The sequence below is a fragment of the Homalodisca vitripennis genome, chromosome 8, assembly GCF_021130785.1.
Source record: "Homalodisca vitripennis isolate AUS2020 chromosome 8, UT_GWSS_2.1, whole genome shotgun sequence".
Classification (NCBI taxonomy): domain Eukaryota; kingdom Metazoa; phylum Arthropoda; class Insecta; order Hemiptera; family Cicadellidae; genus Homalodisca; species Homalodisca vitripennis.
In genome coordinates, this window is record NC_060214.1 from 33,029,064 (window position 1) to 33,054,940 (window position 25,877).

General features: G+C 34.9%; 1 protein-coding gene across 3 annotated transcripts in view; it reads left to right on the forward strand.

Annotated features, from left to right (window-relative positions):
- Positions 1-25,533, forward strand: part of LOC124367521 (sodium-dependent dopamine transporter) — a 42,992-nt gene extending 17,459 nt beyond the window's left edge. For all 3 annotated transcript variants that reach the window (XM_046824402.1, XM_046824403.1, XM_046824404.1), the window contains 6 exons: positions 8,342-8,445; positions 10,512-10,749; positions 13,179-13,307; positions 17,521-17,721; positions 18,127-18,294; positions 20,105-25,533. In XM_046824402.1, coding sequence (XP_046680358.1) covers positions 8,342-8,445; positions 10,512-10,749; positions 13,179-13,307; positions 17,521-17,721; positions 18,127-18,294; positions 20,105-20,236 — 972 coding nt within the window. In that variant the 3' untranslated portion in view covers positions 20,237-25,533. The remainder of the gene's footprint in view (positions 1-8,341; positions 8,446-10,511; positions 10,750-13,178; positions 13,308-17,520; positions 17,722-18,126; positions 18,295-20,104) is intronic.
- The last annotated feature ends 344 nt before the right edge of the window (positions 25,534-25,877 follow it).

Below are 25,877 nucleotides of genomic sequence, written 5' to 3' on the forward strand. Positions count from 1 at the left end.
TAACATGTGACCTAGTAACACATGTACCGTAATAAAATGACCTATAGACTTTGCATTGCACCCTATGCGTAGTCTGTTACACGACAAGTGGTGTGGCGTTTTACCTAAGGTACCTTGTATTATATACGATAGTACGAAATTTGTAGTATATTGATTTAATAATGTAAATTAATCAATATAAACATTTTATTTAAAAAAATATTAATGCACTTTTAATAATTTTATCCAGTATTAGAATAGATGTGCTGTAACTTAGAGAAAGAAATCTTTCTTTGTATTGAACAGCCTCACTGTTATAATAAAACGAACTAATGTGATCGAAAACAGATCCCTAAATCATTCTAGTCCTGGATGGTAGGACCTGATAATTAACTAAAACCACTGTAGAAGTAGTGAGTGACCCTCTTTTGGTTATACGAGGTCGAATTAGTTGAATCATGGGAAGGCAACTCGTCTGTTCGCATTTGTTTGAGCGCTCCCACATCCGCCAAGCCGCAACACTTCCGACTTCCGCCCAGACTCAATATTCAGCTTCTAACCTCGTCTGATTCCTTTATTACTTAGACTACATGGAGATGTTTCTACATTACATTAACCATGGCGATCTTATGAGCTAAACAATAAAAAAACAAACTAATTCACACTAAAAACATAACATTTAATTTTTTTAAATATTTTATTCTGTATTATAACTTTTAAAGAAAATAAAACAACAAAACGCGTGATTAAAAACAAATCTGACAGGTTCATAAATATAACCCGAAAAGCAAACAAATTTGTTTTATTTATGTCGGCTTTGCTGCTAACTGTCCTCTTCATTCTGTTGACAAGATCTTCGAACAGGCCAGTGGCAAGGACGTAGCCATCGAGGGGTACAAAGGGTCCGGACCTCCCCCCCCAAATTTTCCATTACTTTTTTAGCAAACGGTTATTAATTATTTAAATAATTCAGTATCACTGAAATGTACTGCTTAAAGATCGTTCTCGACATTGAAACATGTAAAGAACATTTTAAGGGACAAAATGTGGAATGAGTGGTTGACTGCAATTTCCTTACTTTCTATCCAATACGGGAAATATCAGTCATTTTGACCCCTCCTACCAAATGTTTTCCTGGCTAAATTCTTGGCCAGTAGGCCATGGGAACCGGGAGAATGAGGCTAAAAAGAGGAGAGGAGAATAAAATAGCTTTACTATATCGATATAACCTTAAAAAGTAATGTTAGCCTGGATGTAAATTTCTGCAGTGATATCTAAATTTAAAAACCATATTCAAGTTAAGAGAAGTCCACAACACGAAACAGTCGTAAAAGGCTTCGCCGAATTTTTCGAAGCCTATCACTCAAAGCGCTTGAAATATTTATTGCTGTCTGTGTATCTGTATGATATATAATCTTTATAATATCTTTCCGCACATCTCGAACAGGCACTTACCTATAGACTTGAAATTGTGCCTCGAGAATCATTTTTATATGAAGAACACTGAGCTCGATTATGGCGCATGTCACTCTACAGGAATTGGGTGAGTATTAGAGAATATATTTTTACATGAGCTTCAATTTGCGATGTCACACGTTATTAGTTGCCATTTCAAACTTTTAGCTTTGGGCACGGAAGGGCATGGGGATGAGTACTCCCCTTTTGAAAATAATTTTATTTGTTCTCCAAATTAGTACTATACACTCCTGTTTACAGAATGTTGATAGGTGGGCTATAAGTCTTTTTAATACGAGTTGAAGTCTTCAAATGAACATCCTGTATATAGTTCATTTCGTTTTCTAGATACGCGCGGAAGAGAAACTGACAAACAGGCAAGAGGAATTATGCCAGTCCTCTAAGTGATAGCAAAAACATAAACCCCTAGACATCAATTCGATCTCAAGATAACTTATGTAAAAATAGCTTTCTCGCGCATTCAGCCAAACCCCTTAGAGAAACATGTTCCATTGGCGAACTCTTCCTTGTCTATGCAGAAACGAAGTTCTGTGAAAAAATTAAAGTCTATACATCAATCTGTTCTAGAGATATCCCGCGGACAGTTAAGCGATTTGCTACCGCTCAGCCAAATCTCATTGAGAATTATGCATCGTCATCTAACTCTATGTTGCTTCATAAAAATGGAGCTTTAAGGACAATATCAAATATCTCCATTCGTCCTCAAGATATCCTGCGGACAGACAGACAAAGCGGATATTTTGCCACCCACCCAAGTGAGAGGCTTCCCTGATACTAAAATAATTAGCTTGAAAATTTTAATAATTTATGAAAATTTTAATATGGCTAAATAATTTATTGGCTGAGCGTCAGCGAAGCCTATCACTCAAAGGGGTTGAAAAAATGTCTTTCAGTGTGTGTATCTGTCTTTCCACATAACTCGAACATGAACTGACCTACAGATTTGAAAATCGTGCCTGAAGATTCATTTTTATATGTGGAACACTGAGCGTTTCATGTGGAGGTGGTGCATTTCACTCTATGGGATTTGGGCTGATTAGTGAATACTTATATCCTATCGGTAACCCTGACACCAACGAGGAAGTAGCAGAGTAAATACATTTGTAAACATGAGATATTATAACATGTAACACATGTAGCCTAATTATTCCAACAAAAAAAAATAATTTTTTTGGAGTGTTGATATTTATTACTTAAACACTGGTGTGAAACCCCATTTAACGAATAAAAACGTGAATGCATCACGTGGCAAGATATCCGTAGACTTGACATTTTTCATTTCTACATTGAGAAGAATAATTTCTATGATAGTACATCTCCAGCCATGGAATTTCACTCAATAGGCTGACACAATTTCTCTTTTGTTTGCCGTGAGATGTAAAATTTCCTTTCTGTGTGATTGTCTGTCGTTCTACTGTGAATAATGAAAAGAGCATTAGACTTGAAATTTTGCATTGAACTACAGGGAAGCTTACGCAACACGTGATGTGGCGTACTTCAGCCCATATCATAGATAGGAGTTACTATCCATAAAGATATTATGTGGATAGCGGACGCTACACCTGGATTTTCTTGAAAGGAAAACGCCTGCTGTATTTGCTTTACGGCAAACGCCCTTTAATTGGCCAGCGTATGAGCAAATTATTGCTTTGAAATTTGAAATAGGATACTCCTATCAGTAGATGTAGTGCCCAGCTGACATACTGGAGAGGCCATAATTAATATTGGAGCCGTAAAAAATTGAAATAAAATTGGGGAAAATGCTGTTAAATGATTTATGTTGAAGATATCAAAGTCATCTTTCAGGTTACAAAAATACTTTCAGAAACATTATTTAAAAAAATAGTTTCACAGATTCTAAGAAACCATCGTAAAACATACTAGCACACTATCACTCTACACTCCCCTCCAAAAAATTTCCATAAAAATTATTAATAGTTGCAAAACATTTTACAAGTATTTACTTTTTTAAACTCCTTTAAGTAGGTGAAAATCACGTTTTTCTCATTTCTGTCGACGTAAAAGGCTAATTTACATCTTCTGTGCTTGTAGAGTTTCTTTGAAAAGAAGATGTCCAATTCATAAAAGAAAATGCAAAAATATATGATTGTATAATATATAAAAAAATTGGTGTAATATATACTATCTTAAAATATACATAGAAAAAGATAGTAGTATATCATATAAAACAAAACTTGAACGTGATCGTGTAAAAATAAACATTGCCGCTTGACGCTTCCCAGGCCAAAAGTCATCCACAGTGTGCCAAAGATTACAAAGCAAATGTATAATTCAATGCACGTAAGATTGAAGTTAAATCCAATCCTTTAACCGTCCTGTAACACATTTGTAGGAAATACAGGCGGTGTTACAAAACAAGTTGTGTTGCAGGTGATTAGGCAGAGTTTGACCAACAGACAAACTGACATACACGTCTGTGGCTAACTGGGGTGTGTTATGATCTCTGGCAGACAATTCTCGCATACAAATTATGTATCCGTCCTTTACGTCGAGTGACAGATTTCACCTTCTAACACACTGCTATGACTGTAGCTTTATATACTGGTTTGCCAATAAATAATTGAAATGTTATCATACAAGTTTTCATTTCTAAAGGTATAACCAAAATGTTCAATTTAAACTATTAGACTAAAATGAATTACTGGTGTAATTCTAGGGGATGATAGAATAGGACTTCCCCTCAAATTCCTAAAAATAAAAAATATTTGGAATTGGCAATCCAACTTGTTTGAAATACCGTTAATGTTTTTACTGTTAAGTTAAATGTCTTTTAAATTATACCTATCTACGTAATTTATTCAAATTTATATTTATATCACAACCCTACTGTACAGTGTGTTGAACAATCAGATTCGCCCCCTCCAAAGCCAAGTCCTAGTTATGCCACTGGCTAGAATTGCTGGAAGTAAATGATATTTACCGTTAACACTCCCACCGTCTTGTAAATCAAATTGTTCCAATACATGATGCACGCCAAATTCCAAGAACAATCAACACATAAGATTGTATCTGCGTAAAATCATTGCAGACTAACATACGAAATCATGAGCTACATTTTATCTACATAACACCGTTTGATAAACCATCATATTGCATCAATTACGTAATGGTCTTCATTAACACACTTGGCTGTAAAGAATCCAAATGCTGTAAAAAAGTGACTCGAAGTGAATTTGTGATTTTGGAGCTAATTAATAAAGTATAAAAGTAAAGTAAAGATATCTTATTTTACCAGGCGAAGTTAGGGCTAAGAAGCCCTCTCTAACACTTCTGGGGACCAACGTCTTAAAGGTGACTTCCAACTACAAAGGTGAACCACCACTAACGGCCGGGCAGGCGGGCTACTTGCAAGGACAGGATCGTTCAGGAACATGTTGAGAGTTTTGTAACGAGAATATTATACTATTTATTCTGAGTATAAGGCTGAGCTTTAACAAAGCGCATCACTTGAGGAGCTGGAAAATGCATTTATGGCTGTCTATCTGCTCCACTATTTCTCGAGAACGAACAAATAAATTTGAAAGTTTGGATGGAAGTTTCATTTCTATACAAGCAACATAGAATCCAATGATTGTGCCACTACGTTGGATTTGGATGCACGATTATTTGTATACTTGTCTCATGGGTAACCATGATGGCAACGAGAAAGTCGTAGGATACGCAAATGTGTAAACAGAAGTCATTTGACGTTGTAACATGTGACGCAGTAACACATGTAGCTTAACGAAATGAGATATAAACTTCTGATTTTGCATGCCACATTAGAGAAAAGCCTGTTACGAGATGCGTGGTTTGGCGTACTTATATCTAACTTGTACTTAGACAGGATAGATTTCAATGGTGGTGCCTGACCATCCTTGGGATTTGGGTGAGCGTTACCAAGGCATATAGTTCAGTGTGATATCTGGAGAATCAATTGAGTTGTAAACTTGGAATTTTGTTTAACAGCACACTAAAGATTGTGGCAAAACTCCTACTCATAAGTAGTATACTTTTTAATTCAACTAGTGTTGTCGAACTTGATACTCCATAGGCTGGTAAAATATCACTTCTGTCTTTCTATCTGCCTATAGGGTTTCTACTGGATATTTCAAGAACGACCTGATCTACAGCCTTAAAAAGTTTGCATGTAAGTTCGTTTCTACATAGGTAATGTCGTGTTTGTTGATGGACATGTCACTCTATGGGACATAACTGTCCGCAGAGTATCACAAGAACGGTCTTTATACGTAGAGTTTTGAATTTCACATGGAACTTCATTTCCACAAAGGCAGTAATCAATTCTATGATGGTAAGTATATTTATGGGATTTGGCTGTCATTGATGAATCACTTAATAGACTGGCAAACATTTCATATTGTCAGCCTCGGGGCTGTAAACATTTTTTTCTGTGCAATTATACCATCTGTTTATAAGGCATTTGAGAAATGAAATGAGTTAAACAATTGAAATTATACATGCAACATACAATGTGGTCTACCTTGTTTGCACCTACGACTGATAAGATTATCTGTTATAACAATAAAACCAGAAATACTTACAAAATTTACACACTTCACTACCTAACCTCAACCATAGTCTATTGGAGAAATATACGGTTGCATTACTCTTTGGAAAACTTTGTATGTAAAATGTCTATACAGAAATCGGGTAATTACTGCATTATTTCTTCCTAGTTTCGTAATGAGTCTATTACATAACTTGTGAGGTAAATAATACAAAAACTTTGAGCGTAGTTCAGTACTAGGAGATTTAACGGAAAGAGGGCGACTGTGTAGGACGTGCCGCCAGTGTCTGCCCACAGAGGGTCATTACCGTCACTTACTCAATGGGTTTAATGATGCAAGATGCCAACTCCAAACTGCCACCTTCCTCACTCTTTCTTTCATTAACTTTACTCCTTTTAATTTGTTCACAAGTGCCCGTAAACTTCAATTTTGTAAGTTGCCATTGAAATCCCTGCTGTATACATTCACCAACAGCTTATTTTGTATCATGAATCTCAAGTAGTTTAAATTTTGAAATGATGCAGTTCTATACAAATTTTAATAAATTAAGTTGACACATTTATTAAGAACCCGAGAGGGTCTTCATAAAGATGTGTCGTTGTGTCTGTCCGTCTGTATTAAACTCTTGATAGAAAGGTCCTAGAGGCTTGAAACAAAGTACGTAAGTTCCTCTTGTCCTACAGAAGAACCCTATTGATTTTAAGTTGTGCAACAAAGTTGAAATAATGCAGGGAAATGTTGTAAAGCATTTTTTTACATTCCTTCGGGTCCTCCGTCAAGAACGCAGGAAGGAAAACAATTTTGTTTGGGGGAGTCTAGAAACATATTTTCCGGTAGTGGACAGAGAGTAAGGCCCCATTTTATTCCTAAAAAATACGTGACCTGTTTCATTGTTGAGAACGATTTTTCAGCAGTACATGTCAGCAATACTGAATTATTTAAATAATAATAACAAACGTTTACTAAAAAAGTAAAGAAAACGTTTAAAATTTGGGGGGAGGATCCGGACTCCTTGGACCCCTCGCTGGCTACGTCCTTGTCCTCCTTGTATCATTGTCTTCTTAGCTACATTTTTCTAAATAGAAATTTATTGATTCATACTTTTGTTGGAACCCCATTATTTTTCCATCCTATAAAAATGTATACATTATTTTTTTTTAAATCGTAATATACGACGTGTATCCCTTGTTGTATTATTCAATTAAAGCATTGTTTTCAATAAAAACAGTTGCTTTATTGTACGTAATAATTAAGGTGAATGTTATAATATATTTTAAGTGCCCACTGTCTAACTTACTGACTCTGTCTATGCATTGCTATGGCAAGTAGCAAAAAGAAAATTATATTTTTTTCGGCTTTTCATTACTAAGTAGATTTTTAACTTAATACTTAAAATATTGTTATATTGTAATAAAAAAGATGTTTTTTTTGTATCTTGACCACTTTAATCTGACCAAACTTTCTCACGAACAAGAATGAAAATACACATAACTTACAGAATTATTAAACCTTAAAATTCCTTTGCATGACAGACTGCAAATAAACATCAAGTATACCAAACATTTAAACAACGTTTGATTTCGTGTTCTTGTGTTCCAGAGCTTAAAATTGGCCTAAATGTGAAGTATAGTGTTCTGGAAGCGATGATTTGGATATTAGATTTCAGAAAATTAAGAAGCTCACTATAACTAAAAAGCATATCCCCAAAGTAATAATACACTGGGATATAAATATCAACCCGTAAATCATAAATAACAGACGTCATCTGAAAGAGAATGGAAAATGTTATGATGAATAAGTGAATTGGTGAAGTTCGGTGAGCCAATGTATTAACGAACGGATAGTCTCATGTAAAAATACTTTCCAATTGTAATTCAGAAGCTCCTTTTGTATTCCATGATACTCTTCACATCCAACCGTGCTGACCAAAGGACTATCTTGGACCTATTGGACAAGAGCTACTCGTACGAAAACGTTTCTTCTAGTTGTAGCAAGCCATTCATTGCCCTAAGCCCTAGGTATCCCCAGGAGAATATAAAGAAAGCGAACGCTAACAGACTCCAACAGGCTGGAAGTGAATCGAGGCGAGATTCGATGTTCCTTTTCCTGGACGATTTAATACCTTCTAAATTCCTTTTCCATCTAGTACAAGTTTAATATCAAACTTTCACTGTGTCCAGTGTTTGTCACCTGGTCAGGTAAATGCAGACACAATCTACAGTCAAACTCGCTGGCTTGCAACAACTTCATGAAATTTACAAAAAGAATAAACCTTCTTTTTTTAAGAAGAATTTTTATTTTAATTTAGAATTGTTGTTTGTGAATTTTCAAATTCACTGACAAACTTTTGTGTGTAGGTGTGGGTGGATGCCGCCACGCAAGTGTTCTTCTCTCTGGGTCCAGGATTTGGAGTTCTACTTGCCTACGCCTCATACAACGAGTATCACAACAACGTCTACCAGTAAGTAGCCCACATAGTTAAACTATTTTTTTATGGTTAGAACGTTCATTACACTCGAACCTGGAATGAGTAGGGTTGTCGTATGGTAATGTTGGCACAAAAGGAGATTTAAACTGACGACCACTAATATCGTGGGGGAGACGGGTTTATGAGTGACCTCCCGGAAATATTTCGAAAGTTAAGCACAAAATACTAAGCCACACTGCTATAATAACATACTAAATGCAATGGGAAAGCGGGTTTAGCTTCATTAACTCTTATGTTCATGTCAACGTAAAATTTCTATTATGTAATGAATTTTTTGTGGAAAATTAAAAAAGCTGAGTTTTGTTGTTTTGCGAAAAATTTCCGGAGATATATTTTTACCATAAATATCCAGTAATGTTCTAAGAAATCCGGTGATACATATGGCCACCCTAGGAGTGAGGTAAAATTGATATATTCCTACTTTCGTATATTTTCCCCAAAATAATTTGTGAGAGCAATGTCATCTAAAACAACTGGTGTGAACAGCATGTGATGAGGATTTTTATTGTATTCAAAATCCCCAAATCACTCTCTTTCCCCTTGCATTTTCCTCAGATGAACAGCATGTGATGACGATTTTTATTGTATTCAAAATCCCCAAATCACTCTCTTTCCCCTTGCATTTTCCTCAGATGAACAGCATGTGATGACGATTTTTATTGTATTCAAAATCCCCAAATCACTCTCTTTCCCCTTGCATTCCTTATGCATCCTCAGAATACGATATGTTTAACATGATGCTTTGTTACTAACATTGAAATTAAATTATTTAATGAGGCGCCGAAGACTACAACAAGAATATGATTTAACTTAATTTTTAAAACTCTTCTTTCAAAAGGCAACAATTTTAATTTTTCAAGAAAAATGATTAACGAATTCGTTTGATCTTCTGCATCTTGAGCTTTTATTTTGCCAAGTTACACCTTGGCTTTGAACGGTTACTAGTCCTATTTGTTTGTTTAATCCTTAGCAATGTGTGGCTATCACAAAAATAAGACTATTATAACAGTATTAAATAACTAACATAGAAACAAGAGAACTGGTTCATTAGTTATCAAATGACTGAGATATTGATCTATTGCCATATTTACGAGTAGAGAAAACTCCCCCCTCTGCCAGACACTGGCTTTATGATATCTATAATTAAAAAAGCAAAAGGTATAAATAATTATATATTAAATTATGTTAATATAGATAGGGTATTGTAAGTACATAAAAGTCTTTAAAACCATACATTATAAAAACTATTACTATCTTAAAACAGAAATAATACAGAATGAATCAGCTTTATAAACAGAAGCTTTACTGAGAAAGTTAACTCAGAAAAATGTATATAGGTAATTAAAAAAATTTGTGATCCTAAAATAATTGATAACCCAGTTGGGGAAGTGTGGAGTCTCCAAACTCATCTCCAAGAGCTGTAAGATAACAATCTCATACTCAGAGGATTATATTATAATATTACCTGACTAGCCATAGTAATAGATTTTTAATATAAAAGCCTACCGATGATAGTCTTAGCGGCAGTATAATAAGCGGCCACCACTACAATAGGATCATCGATATTCACAATTTATTATCTAAACTACCGAAACTAGAATTTCAAACCGAATTACGTTATAAGTATTTCAAATTACACTACAGTTTGGCGGTTTTATACCTAACACAGTAATAATTTTATGATAAATATAAAACTATCTTGGCTAAGTGAATTAAAACAAATTTAAATCAAAACAGTGTAACATTTAGTTACATTTTACTTTTTTTTTAAAGGATAAACGTATCTGGAAGCTAATGAAACAAGTAATACATGTATATTGACATTGCGGCCATTACTATAATTGTATTAAAACAAATGTTTTGTATTTTATTTTATTTATGTATTTCTAATCGATAATTTGGTAGCATTATTCGATTGTGGCGGTGGTTGCTTACTATACTGCAATCGTAGTCTTATATTAATGCTCTTCTTTTTGTAATATTTTCTAATAAATACATGTGATAGCTAGCTTCTCTAAAGAGTGATAAATTCCTTGCAGAGATGCCCTCCTGACGAGTCTCATTAACTCCTGCACAAGTTTCGTGGCCGGCTTCGTCATCTTTGCCGTGCTGGGCTACATGGCACACGTGTCTCGCCAGCCTATAGCCGAGGTGGCCACTGAGGGACCCGGTCTCGTGTTCATCGTCTATCCTGCAGCCATCGCCACCATGCCCGGCTCTATCTTCTGGGCCCTCATCTTCTTCATGATGCTGCTCACTCTGGGTCTGGACAGCTCGGTGAGCCTCTAACTTAGAACTTGGTATTGAGGTCAGAAGAAACCAAAGAATTTTGTAGGCTAAGAAGCCGATTTCATGACTCGTTTGTTTTGTGAGGCAGTTTTGATAAAATTAACTTCTTGAAATGTTTCGGCCACGCTGTGAAGAATTCAAGACACCCTCATGCTACCAGTTGTTTTGTCATACCACGCTATTTTTCGCTGTTGAAGTTATTTTCATTCTTGATTGTTCTAACGTTTCTCTTATTACCCTTGAATAGCAGTAGTATGAGAGATTTACAAAAGACTCATCCAGCAGTCACCCAACTCAACCCCAATCAATCATTTATTGTCGTTGACATTTGATATAATACATGGCTTGGTCAGATAGCTTAACATAGAAGATTAACGTATTAAAAGTCCTAAGCTCACACCATACAATTCTTGTACTTCGTAACTTACGTACATACTTACATTGATTACAATGCTCCCTGTTGTCTGTTTGAATCTGAGCCTCCTTCAAGAACGTAGCCAGGAAAAAATTGGAGGCGGGGAATAAAGACAACTGATATTTTCCCAAAGTGGACAGAAAGTAAGGCCCCATTTTGTTCCTTAAAAGTTCTTGACCCGTAGTTTATTTAAATCGTTAAATTGAAACAATTTAAAATTTGGGAGTAAATTTGGACCCTCTACGTCCTTCGCCTCCTTCTTGATTACCCAATATTACTAGTGGTAACTGTTATACCATCGTTATATCTGTTATAACTGTTATCTGTTATACGTAAACATTCAATATAGCCTACAATTAAACTTTATATAAGAACATTTTAGAATGATTCAAATTGTGGTTTTCTTCTTAATAATAACCGACAATTCTTGGGTTAACACGTTATATATAAAAGTTGATAAAACGTTAACATATCATATTTGCACAAAGGAACGACTAGGTCTTTAGTGCATGATAAGTAAAGGAGAAATAACTTTCAATTGTATGTTAAGGACTGTATAGCGAAAACATTTAAAGGAAATGTTTGATACTTAAATGCATTTATCAATACCATTCAAATTAGTTTTACATCGAAACTTAGGAGCTTCATTCAGTCATATTATTAGAGTTTGGTGAACGTGAATAGTTGGCTCGAAATCTGTTGTACGCAAATCTGTGTTTTTGATTTCACTTTCAAAGTACGTATTTGACAAAGACTATCCAAAACCAGACATCTCACTGGGGTTAATAATATAAAGACTGGTCAACAGAATTCGTTAGTGATGCAACATGTCCCGCAAATAATTTAGTTCCTAGTTCTGGCCGTTAGATGACACTGGTGGCCCGATTCTCTGCTAAATTAAAATGTAATGAGTAAGAAGAATACACTTGTAACAGTTTTTTGTCTCTACTATGTACATTTGGAATCGAAGAATTCATTAGTTTTTTATGTCTGCTACGTAGGCTACATTTCGAATTGGAAGAATCCATCTTTAGGTACTGTAGGATAAGTTAAATAAATAAACCAAATTGACACATGTTTTAACTACCTTGGTGACAAAATATTTGTGTTTATTATATACAATAATAAATCTCTGAACACTTCTGGTATATTTTTTATTTCGTACGATGTAGGCTACATTTCAAATTCTATGAATTCATCTTCAGGTACATGTTTAAGTTAAGGCAAATTGTATTAATAAATAATTGAAACCAGATTGTCATATGTTTGAAATACCTTGGTGGCTAAATTTGTTGTATTTAATCTTATATGTGATCAATGTATATTGTTTAAAAGTCTATCGAATAATAAATGCTTTGTTAGAAAATCTTTGCCATTTAATAATACATTATGATTTATTGTGGCACTTTTTGTGTTTACTTTTTTTATGTGATAAAGAATGAAAGATTATTAAATACATTGCCCAAAATAATGGATACAAGCCAAGCACGATTGATATATTATTGTAGAACCACGAAAAGTAGAAAAATAAGAAGAAAGAGCCATTAAGGAAAATGGGCAAAATTAATCTTAATTAATTATTAAATGACAAAGACATACACAGCATTATTATTTTATATAATTCTAAACAATATACATTGATCAAATATATAACTAAATACAAAATTTAGCTTCCAAGGTAGTTAAAACATATTTTAGTTTGGTTACTTTTATTTGTTTACTTCATTTATTTACCTTAACCTACAATACCTGAAGGTGGATTCTGCAGATGGAGTTACACATAAACATAAACACTACAAAAATGTTAAAAGGTGTATTCTTCCTACTTATAGTAAACACTTCTCGAGGCTACATTACTATTATAAAATATACCGTTTTATGAATACCTCTATTCATTTTTACCATATTACGTTATTTATTTGTACCCAACCTTTTTCCTCACACACTTAGTTGTGTTTTGTCTCCCATATTCTTTTATTTTATTTAAGAAGTGATTTTTCAGTTTGGAGGTTCCGAGGCGATCATAACGGCCCTGAGTGACGAGTTTCCAGTGATCGGAAGAAACCGCGAGATTTTTGTCGCTTGTCTCTTCACTCTCTACTTCTTTGTCGGTCTGGTGTCGTGTGCTCAGGTATGTTGATCATCGATATCTTTCAAGATAGTGAATTAGATATGAGAACGATTAAGTGATTATTAATTAAGTGATTCATTACTTATTATTAAGTGATTATTACTTATTTTCCTTTTTTGAAGCTACTAGAATTATGTCTGGTTTGTTACCTATTCTTTGTTTAAAGTTTGTTTTGACGATAGAAGGTTAGTGACGGTAACATGATTTGTTTCGGACATTTTCCATTATTCAATAACAGTAACACACAATAGGGGTTTCCTATCATTCAGTGATACAATAAATCAGTAACAGTAGGCTACGTTTCGATATCTGGACTCTGATCTCTTCCTCGGGTGAATAATAACTTACCTAAAACATCACAAGCGTTTTGTCTATCAACTCCATGCACACTATCTTTAAAACATACACTTTATACAAATACAACACTAATTATTAAAACTGAACAAAAGAGTACAAGTCACAACAGGCCTGCTCTGGACAACCAGCTACTGACAGCAAGAACGTAGCCAGAAATACATTTAGGGGGCCTCCCCAGGAAACATTTACATTTTTGAAACTTTCAAATTTAAGTAGTAAAATAATGAATTTTGCACCAAGTTTTTACATCTTTGAATAGGTTGTGTTGACGATGATAGGCTATTTATAATTGTGGAGGCACTGTTTTAGTAGGCTGTGTAGGATTAATAGTTTTAATTGATTAGACTTATGTATTAACGTAATAAAAAAAATGATGACTTTATTGTCTGCAAAACACAGTAAATAGTATACAAATCCAAATTGACAATTGATAATATGCTAGAGTTTTTATTAATGTAAAATTCTTCTTGACTTCTGAGTTACCGTATCTAGTACTTGCTCTGGGGAAACTAATATTTTCCCGTAGTGGACAGAAGGCAGTGCAGTCAACTGCTCATTCCCCATTTTGTTCCTTTAGTGTTTGACCCATTTCAATGTTGAGAACGATCTTTCAGCATCACGTATCAGTAATACTGAATCATTCAAAAATAATAATAATCATTTTCTAAAATAAAGGAATTTTACACAATTGAAAATTGGGGGGTCGGACCCCTCGGACCCCCCGCTGGCTACGCCATTGACTGAAACCTAAATCACATACTGTAGACGAGTCACGAGATTATCCCTGGGCTAGTACACAGCGCAGCTGTGTATTGCAGTGGTATCATCTTACTTTGCAGGCACTTAAGCCAGTAATTACGTCTGCAACATTAGTACGATCAGGGCCGTGCGCATGGGGGGTTTTGGGGGTTCAAACCCCCCCCCTTGAAGATTGGGATATATCATATTGTTTCCATATATCAGTTTAATTGTGCTCTATTGCGCCGTCAGTTTACGCGCATGCGCGCGCAAATATTTCCAATCGTTTGATTGCGCGCGCTTTCTTCCGCCTGATTTGTGTTATATACTGTTTAAAAATTGGAGCTCCGACGCGCTACACAATTGGTCGCGCGGGACCAAAAACGGAGCGCGCATGCGCGGACCAGAGCGATAGAGCGACGGAGCCGTGCAGCGCTCAGTCCTCCTGCAGCCACGAATAGGTGTGAATAGGTGCGTTGTTGCGAGCGATAACGGGCGGCCGGCCCTAAGTTTTTGTCGTCGCTGTTCTCGTATGTCAAGTCGCCGTTTAACGACAAGCTTTGTTTTGTATACTGAGTTGGCGCAGACTGAACTAATTACACCAGAAAGCTTCAGTGTTTGTTTTCAAAGACGCACGTTACGACGTTAACATATCGTTCTACTGGAACAAAATGGACATTCGGAAATTTTCGAGCTCTTTTGAGATCAGAAATCAGAAAGACTTTATTTGTTAATCAATCACACATTACAAAATGAATAAAGAGCCACATGGGACGAATCCTGTGCGTGGCTCTGAGTTCCATTAAAAAAAAACTGTGCGCTTACTACGTAATATATAAAAAGACAGAAAGAAAGATAAAAAAGAAACACATTACACTAAAGAACTAAAATAAATTTAGAAATATATGTACAGTTTTACGTTAATAAAAATAAGTGCAAACTAAGACTGCTACAGAATAGTTGTAACTACACTTAATGCATCAACCACCGTATTTGACTAGCACTACAGAAATACTTTTCTTCCTCATGTAGGTTCAAAGATGTTTTTTAACCATTTACTTTATGAAAAATATTTACGAAAAAAGTAATCATTAAAAACAATTAATGAATTAAAACATAAAAACAAAGTATGAACTAATAATAAAACCCCCGACTTCAATTAATTAGATATCGTGCGGCAACTGATGTGAAATTAAAACTTCATTTAGAGCATTCTCCGAAGAATGCGATGTACATTAGCAACCGTATTCAAAATGAAATAATTTCCATTTGTAATCAAATGATACAAAAACAGCTCATCAATAAGATTAATTAACAGTAGGGTTAATTGTAAGACAGGGCCTTATGGCCCTAAAATTCGCCCTTTTGTATATATAATACAAATAAAGTCATTTGAATTTGAATTTGAATTTGAATTAATGATTCTAAGGCCTTTACGCTTATGGCAGATGAGTTAGCGACATTTCCGGGGGTCGAACAAATTTCTATTTGCATCCGGTACGTAAGCGAAGATCACCGTAAATTTAAAATTTGCGAAGATTTCTTGAGTTTTATTCTAACGACACAACTTACTGGAAAGGACTGGCGGATGTGATTTTATCGTTCCTGGAAACTTCACAGATTGATTGTACGTACTTCTTCGGTCAGTGCTACGACGGAAGCAAGAAATATGAGTGGAGAATTTCACGGAGCTCAAGCTTATATTCAGGAAAAATACAATTTAGCTCTGTATTCACATTGTGCAGCTCACAGTTTTAATTTGGTTGTTAGTGACGCGTGCAAAGTTGTTCCGATCAGACATTGTTTAGGCACTATTCAGAGCGTATATAATTTTTTCAACTACCCCAAAACGCCTGCTTGCACTTCAAGACGCCATTGCTAGAAATGATTACCTTCGTGATGATAAAAAAAGAAATTGAAACAATCATGTACGAACGAGATGGGTGGAACAGCACGAGTCAGTTGGAATATATTTTCATCTACAACCAGCAGTTATAGACGCCTTGGAAGTCATCTCAAGTTCTTGGACTGATTCAAAAACGACGGCCAACGCTTTTCAACTTCTATCTATCTGCAATAGGAACCTTGGATTTTTCAAATTTCATTAAAAAATTCTTCAATCAGTTCATTCGTTGGCTTTATCATTAAGTCGAGTACTTCAAACTGAGAATCAGGATTTAGTTGAAGCTATAAAGTTGGCCGATGCTGTAAAAGAAGAATTAATGAATATGATAAAGCACGCAGAAGAAAATTTCAGTACGATTTTTGAAGAAGTTCGCCAGACATGTGGAAAGCACGATATTGAAAGTAAAAAAGCCGAGACTTGCTTCCCGTCAAACTCAACGTTTGCAATGTTATGATGGGGGATATTGAAGATTACTATAGAATTTCTACGTATTTACCATACCTTGATTTATTCATCACTCATCTTGAAAGACCGTTTTCTCAACATCGCGAGATACTAACAAATTTTGGATGTCTTTTTTCCATCGAAAACTTCAACCCTAGATGAAGAAGCCTGCAAACAACTCTTTTCTAAGTACGCTAACTACGATTTTGAATGCTGATTCTCCTGAAGTATGGATCAGTGAAGTGCGGATTTGGCGAAGACGTTTAAAGAATGAGTTACAAATGTATTAAAAGTATGTAGTTTTAACAATTTTATAATAAAACTCATTTTTCCATACGTATTAATTTTTTTAATCTATTACTTATTTAAGTTTCTTCTTTTTTATTTCATAAAATAAGTATAGAACCCCCCCCCTAAATAAAATTCTGCGCACGGCCCTGAGTACGATTATAGTTTGAGTCTCAAGATAGGTGATTAGCGCCTTCAATTTGTCGTATGCAAAAAGATCAGGAAACGTCTAGTGACTCGCCTGGAGTAGTAACAACCACTGGTCGTTCAGTAAAACCTCCATGGTGGTATTTTTATTTTAAAATACTAATCAATGAACTAAGATACAAACCTAATATGTATTGCTAAATTAAAATATCTAGTTACAAAGATTCTTGAGATGTATTATACATGATGGTTTCGACTTACGAGTTGATAACCATTGGACCTCTACAGAACTGATTACAACTTCCTATATAACAAGATCGATTTGTTTCACAGGGCGGATTTTATTTCTTCCATCTACTGGACCGGTATGCGGCTGGCTACTCCATGTTAATCGCTGTTCTGTTCGAAGCCATCGCCGTGTCTTGGATCTACGGCACGCGGAGGTTCTGCGACGACATCAAGGACATGATCGGCTTCGCCCCAGGTTACTACTGGAAGGTCTGCTGGTATGTGGTGGCCCCTGCGTTTCTCATGGTATGTCACACTACGCGTTGTGCTTGGTTAATACTGGTCTAGATAAAAGTAATTTGCAAAAAATAGTTCTTGGTTGTGTGTGTAATCAGATCATAAAATAAAACAATTGTTTTAATATTTCAAAAGGTTTACAAAATGCGTCAAAAAAGTTAAATTAATATAATTACTTTGACCTTAGATAGTATATCTAATGTAAACCTAATATATATCTAATGACCTTAGATAGTAACAAGAAAACTACACAGGACTCATTACATATCATACATCTAATACATGAGGTGTAATCAGTTATATTTAAATATTTTATAAAACACTATTTCCTTAAAGAAATAAGAACAATGCAGTATTTTACCCTTATGACTAAAATTTTGCAATCAGTCTATTTTAACGCTGTTGTGTTGGCAGTTTATCATAGTGTTTGGTCTGATGGGATACGAGCCACTGACGTACGAGAACTACGTCTACCCTCAGTGGGCCAATGTCATCGGCTGGATGATTGCTTGCTCCAGTGTCTTGATGATTCCGTTAGTAGCTATCATCCAGATCATCATCACCCCAGGCACTTTCTGGCAGGTAGTGTTTTCTTGTTACGCATTATAGGTAGTTGTTGTGCACGGTCTTATGAAATTAAATTCTAAGGCTATAGTTTGAGATCAATTAGGAGATTTAATTCGTACAAGAATACTTTGAAAGGATAACAGATTTCGGATATTTTCCAACGTTATAAGTTATAGAATAAGAAACTACGTTTTAAAGAACTTAACAAATTCACGTCAAAAGTTAACAGCTCAACCTTTTGTTGAAGTAAGGCCACGTTGGTGTTTTATTTCTTCTTCTTGGAAATGAAGATTAGACAATTGCACCTAGTCCTATAAGGATATTTGCGCAGTTTTCGGAGTGAATGATATTTTGGATGGGTAAGGTTGGAGTAGGGGCCGCCTCCTGTCGGAATTCACGAGGAAAGGTTTAGGGCACTAATCTCAAGTCATGTCCCCTAGGAAGAAGAAGAAGCCAGTTCTTAACCAGCCTCTCCAGTCAAAGCAAGCAGGGGTGGCACACCCTTATGTCTAGGCTGGAAATAACCTTTGACTCTTAGGGAACAAACCCCACCAACTCCAACAGTCATCTCCCGCAGTAGACTAGACCCATTGAATTACCCTTGCGCCCCAGAATCTCAAAATTTGCGGTTAGTGACTTACCGAACCTGGATATCCATAAGGTTACCCAGATTTAAGTGACACATCGGTTTTGCTGTATCCATTGTGGGTTTAACTGGAAGGTATAAACCAGCCAGAAGTGAACCCTCCTGGGGAACTACTTTGGTAACCTAAAGGCTATTGAAAGAAGAATTAACTAGTAAATATAAAACATTTTTAACAATCAGAGAAACCTCGGCGAATAATTTTAGATCCACACTATGACTTTCAGATCAAGAAAGATAATGAACTCCTAAGACGGCTGTCATTTACCTCCGCCCCGCAATCGCCGTCTTGTTTTTTTTTCTGATGAAGTGCCGCGATTCACAGGACGTGCCGATATTAATTTTTTCTCAGTCTCTCGCATTCTCTAGTGTATCCAACCAACATCAAAATGTTGCCACCTCTATTATTATGGAGTTCATAATTATAACGCTTTTAATGGTGCAAACGGAGGTTTAGTGATCAGTCCGGCAGACTGCAACAACGTGTCTATCCATCTATATCAATATCTTTCTAAATCCGGAACTTTATACGTTACGATAGTGGGGAGACAATTGGTTTTAATTCGGATTAATTTCTCTATTTCTACCAAGGATTCAGAAGGTTGCAGGGACATTTTTACTTTATCTTAGTGATATCAAAATATGTAAAATTTAGAGAACTGACTTGAAATTACATACTGACGTACTTACGGGAAGTAATGTTTGAATGTGTCATATGACAGTACATAATTTCTACATAAGCACGATTCCTCTGGAAACCTATCAAGCGAAAATAGCAAAACATAAAACATCTGTGGTGGGAAGATTTAATTCAATATCAATGTTCAGTTTAGCACCATTTCACCTTTTACTCAGTGACGCGTCTGAAATCTGACAATGTTACAGAGTTAATTCTTGGAATCTGGAGTCCACGTCCATCTGGTAAGATTCAGCGAGACTGAACCATTAGGATAACTTGACAATACTTAGTACTTGCCATGATTCCAGTATCCTTCTGGAACGCAAAGATCCTTGCTGGATTAACTCTGTGACCTTAACCTTGACCTTCACAAAGCAGAAGATGATACCGTGCTAAACTCAACATTCTCATTGCTAATACTCTTGATGTTGCATGAGAACCCTTCACGGAGTCTGTACACCTAGTGGGAAAACCAGACCGTATACCTGATTTTCTGTTTTCAGAGGATCCAAATCCTGACCACCCCTTGGAGGGATCATCAGACAGTGCTGGCGAGAACGATATCTATGAATGGCGTTCAGTCGGACCCATCACACATTCGCCTCACCAGCCCTCAAGCCACGGACGAGGTGTAGGGTTATCTAGACATAGGTGTCACCGCTCTAGGCAGGATCGTGGCCCATCGATTGTATACAGTGTATAGTCTTCTCCTGACACGGTTTAGTGTTGAACATTTACGTGCTGTTAGATGTTAGTGATGATAAATTTATATTACTCTTAAGGAATTTGAAGAATTAATTGATGTAAGTGTTTTCCTTGTGAAAACACAGGATATTTATTTGTGTGTAATTCATTTCCAGGAGCTATTTTAAAACAGCACCTTTTCCTATTTGAATGTCGTAGTCGGTTATTTACAGTTACTGAACAACGGCTTAATAATTTTGCCATGAAACCAACTTTGTAAGTAGACCATGCATGAGTTGACTTAACTTTTTTGCATATATTTTGCCACTCTTTGCCCTATATAATAGAGCATCATGTATAAAGCGCAGAAAATATAAACACTGAAGTCTCACTGGATCAATTATAATCGCGCGATCCAACGGCCGGTCCTACTACTACCGTCGCTGGGACTTAATACACTATTAGGGAATTTTATTAACTTGTATAAACCACATTGAGGGCGTCTATGTTTGTATCGTCTTTGTGTGAATGTAAGTACGACAAGTAGGTGTCAATGTATTACGAAAAAACTGAGGGCTCTTGTAATAAAGCAAATTAGAGGTCGGACATTAACCTTTTAGGTTACGATAGTGGCATCTTGTTTCATTTGCCACTTATTATAGTCACTAGGTTCACCAACGGAAGTACAGGTCCAAGCCGCAGGATTGCGCTGCGAACAATTGCTTGTTCCAGTGAGACTGAGACCTCTGTGTTTCTTCTTTTCTGTGTCCTTAACACTCATATGACGTGAATCTTTTAAAAGCGTCCAGAAGATATATGAAAGGGTGGTATATGAATGGAACTTGGTAATCGAAACCGACTTTGGTAATCAGTAATAACCCAATATTCAAAACCGGAGCTCTTATGGTTCGTATCGTTATGTCTTCAGAATGTATAATATAATAACGTTTGCCTGTAGGCATCGGGAGGTTAGTACCGTAAAAAAGAGAGGTTTAACTATAAGTGTAGACTCAGCAATGTTCAAGGTCTTGATACTGACCTATTTAAAAAGAACATTCTAAGAATTGAGAAGATACAGTACAACTAGATGCAGCTGGATTGTGATTATAGAAGATAAATTTTCCAAGGGTGGCTCTAACTACGTTTTTACTGGGAACTATATTGAACGGAATATCTATTTAGATTGAATTTAAATCTTAATCATTTCATAGTTTTAGCTGTCGCATTTAACAATTCCTCTATAGCTGTTGTTGAGAATGAAAAAACGCACTTCATATACTGCTATACATTGTAAATGGTAAAATGTACAATTGAAACAGCTACAAGATTCAGTAGGTCAACTGTACAGTCTGTGTAGTTTGTATGTATTCAACGGAGTGAGTACACTCACGTTATTGAGAGAGGCTTGGTTTTCCAGGGAAGTGTTGTGGAAGTTTTTCGCCTTTGGAGATAATGTAAAACACAATCTTCTACCACCATCCAGAACGGCTTATTCACGAATCTTTAAGCCTCAACTACCTCTTCTGTGAATTGTCTCAGACTGCTTAGTCGTCTTTTATTGAGTGTTTAATTAAACTTCAAAAATTTATTTTGCAGCTAATAGTTGATTGATACCAATCACTCAAATATGCTGTGCACATTGGAGAGACAAATCTTGCCCAACCCGGTCCATTTTTCTCGTAACATTTCTTTCAGGAACTTTTAAGTAAAGCTCAGAAACAAACTTTGTGTGTTTTATTGCACAACTGTTATTGCCCGAACTTCAATGCAGTTTTTAGCTTATTTACCTTGTCTATAAAGGCACTTTTAAAAAATATGGCAGTCCTTTTGCCGAGAAATACACTTAGATATAGAAAGTAGCCTGAAAGCAGAGTCTATTTACCAGCAACAAAATGCTGTTCTTGTGTACCTGATCCTAACTTACCTCTGCAATGCCAAAACAGAATAAAAGAACTGATTTATACTGATTTATTCAACCGATTTTATTACAGGACATTAGGAATTTAATAAATTATTAAAGTGTAAAGATTATTAATTATTAATCAAGATGAAAGAGGAGAGCGATTGTTTTGCTTACTATTTTTTCATAATAAAAAAGGATTGCTCAACTAGAAGATATTAATTAGAATCCTTACAGAACAAAACAGTAATTATTAAAAAATATTAATTGAGCTTCAAGTAAGAATTCGATCATTTCAGTCCTAAACATTCCACCGAATTGTCTAAACATTGAATGGAAATTGGGTTAGTTTGTTAATAACTTTGTGACAAACTATCTGATGAGTTCAATCGAGAAATTAACATTGTAGACGAAATACAGGTGCATGCCATAATATGTTTGCACTAATTTAGGAAACATTAAATTAAAAGTTAACGACTGCCTTATGCGCAGCATTACACTACTTTCAAAAATACCACATGTTACGCCATTATACCTCCGCTACACCTTTATAACGAAATTAGTGAAGACAGAGTAAATGAGATAGAACTATTTAAAATATCGATCAGCTTAGTAATGCCAAAGGCCAAAATGATACTTTAGTAGTCTACGAAATTGTTCAGTTTTTAAAACTGTGCATGTTTATGTCTCGCAAAGTGAAAATGAAATAGTTATTTAATTAGGACTTTGTTAACACACTAACCAACTACTTATCTTTGAGCATAAAAACATCAGCCATTTTTTAATGAAAAAATTAAGTATAGTCTGTAGTTTTCAGTACACCTACCGCATTTTGAAAACCCCCGATACAATACTGGAAAATTACAGCAACTCGCCTTCAACTTGATGAGCAGTTTCTTCTTCTCACAATAATGAAGTCATTACGTAACGTGTTGTGTAAATATCTATTACGCAACCTTGAAATTTTCAGCGTCTCAATACTAAGTGGACACAGCAAACTTTAACCTCTCGAAGTGACGACAGTGAAAAGGAACAATTAGTAGGGCGTACCGTTACATAGTAATTTATGTAACAAGTTACGTAAATATACAGACTGTATACTAAATATAGAGTATTCCATAAAATAAAACCACGTAGCCTTTTGAAATTCCTCCCTGAATGGCGTGGACGTTGATGGAGTGTTTATTTTGAATGGAAGGTATTTCAATGAAATCATATAAAAGGTCGTGTTTAAATATGAACAGCTGTTTTCTAACTTTCATTTTGAATTGTCAACGTCTTTTAACAGTGGAACGAGGACTTATAATTCAACAAAATTTAACACAATTAAACATTACCAGATAAAGCCGTTATGTATTAAATAACAGATTCAACTAGTTTTTACAAATTTATCATGAGAAATTACCAGCATTACCAGTTTATGTCCATTAATACCAAGCTTTCCAAATCCATCATGGTTATACGTAAATTATTAGGCTCACAAACAAAACAAAATATATTAATGCCACAAAAACTGCAATTCGAAAAATCAATGGAAAATGTAGATATTATTATGCTAAAATCTGTTTAAGTGCATTGTCATTTAGGTTAAGAATGTTTTATTTCTTCGGTAACATAAGAATAAAACAACTTACTTCTTATTTGTTTAAGGTACTTTGTTTAATATAATGGAGGAAAACAATTAATTATCTTCTTTAGCTACATTAATTTTAAATTTAAATTCCCCTAACCTTTAAGTGTAGTGTTAAATATGGAAGGGACAATTTTTGCCATATTTAGGCATAATTCTTTAAATATAACAAAAGGAATAATTTTTAGTTATAAAATAAACACTAATAAACAATATATTAGTGTTGGATTTGACCATAAATGACTTAACTGCAGTGTTTTGCTTATCAGTCTTTGAATTTCAAAAGACAATTTCTGTCCAACGATGTATATAATAATGATAAAGAACAATGGAAAGTTAGCTGAAGTAGAAAAGAAACACACATTAAAATAAATATTACTTAAATAATTAAGTGTAGTGTACTTCAATTGTAAATAAATGAATGTATTGTCTAACACTGATATGAAACATATGAAGATTATATTCTCCATAGAGTACCTATGATGCTTTGTCATAGACTTATCGTCCATGTGATAAAGTGGTGTATGGTGCAATATACAATATGTTATTGAAGTATTACCATTACCTAATGTAGTGTCTATTACTAATTTGCTTTCTAACTTGTATAGTTCTAGTTGTATCTATTCTCTTTATCAGGTTTAATGTTAAGGGTCGTATTATTGTATATTTTAAGGAACCAAACTTAAATGTAGTTTAATAATAGTAGTGCTACTACTACACTAGATTGACTTGATGTGACATATTCTCTGTAAATAATAGTGTTAATTGGCAAATCAATTTTAGCTGGAATGCATAGTATTTAGAGAAAACGTGCAACTAGTTTGTTGAACATATTGCCAATTCGTGTAATTTAAGGTTGAAAGCAGATCATTGTGATATAAAAAAAGTTTCATTCCAAGTAAGATAACAGTTCTGTATCTGTAGAAAATAAATGCATTTATTAATTGTTGTCGTGTTGATGTATTGCTTCATTTCTTTAAAATTACGTCTTAAAGATATAATTTTAGATATATTTTAAAGAGCAGATTATCAATAAAATAGAAATATTGCAGATTTTGTTAATTTCAAACACATGTTTGGCTGTATTAGAGAACGTTTTAGCATAAAGGCCTAATTATGCGAAAAATGTTTACATAGAGGTGTGTACTAATAGTGATTCTGGTTGATTTTTCTGTATAAAAATTATATTGTAAATTATTACCTAATCAATATTAATTAATTAGAGTGGATATGTATTATTCGTACAATTAGTAGTTATATAGAAATAAAGAGTGTTATAGAAATTCAATGTCAATATTTGGAAGAATTAACATTAGCTTTTGGTCCTAGACTAGATGGTCTCTGGGTAGAAGTGCTTTATTACAATGCCATATAAATACTAATTACGGTACTTATTGTGTGTACTTGCAGTTGATGTGTGTATACAGTATTCAGTGGACGTCACTCGGTCCAAACAATGCAGCATTTGTACATTAGTAGAGTAAAATGAAACTATTCCCTGTAAATGTCATCACACCATACCATGTCTAATGTGAAGCTTAGTGTTAGCTTTAGTTGTTGGCCTTGTACATTTCAGAATCTTTTATAAATTTTGATAATTTACATAAACTTTAGAAAACACCAATCCAGCCATTTGGCTGTTTTCTAAACCATTTAAATATGCATCATATTGTGTAATGTTTGTACAAAAATTCTGAAATATAAGTCATCAATGTTGAGTGCTCATTTTTATTTATCCTGTTTTGCATTGATTTTGGTGTAACATTTAAGCCAATGTCCCTTCCTGGTCACAGATTTCAGTGATTATCCTGAAATGAAAAAGATAAAATGATTTTTACTCTCATACAGCACTTTCGCCAGTCCTTCCTATCGTGAGAAAATTAAAGGCCCCTCTACATGTTCCAAGTAAGAGACGGAATATACTGCAGTGACATTGTGGTTGTACAATACATTAATATTGTGCGTTCACTCTGTCTTCCCAACTCTGACGAATTACAAAATTTGGTACAAATCTCCCTCGAGCACCGTTGATACTTCAAATCGATGATGTCAATATTGCCAA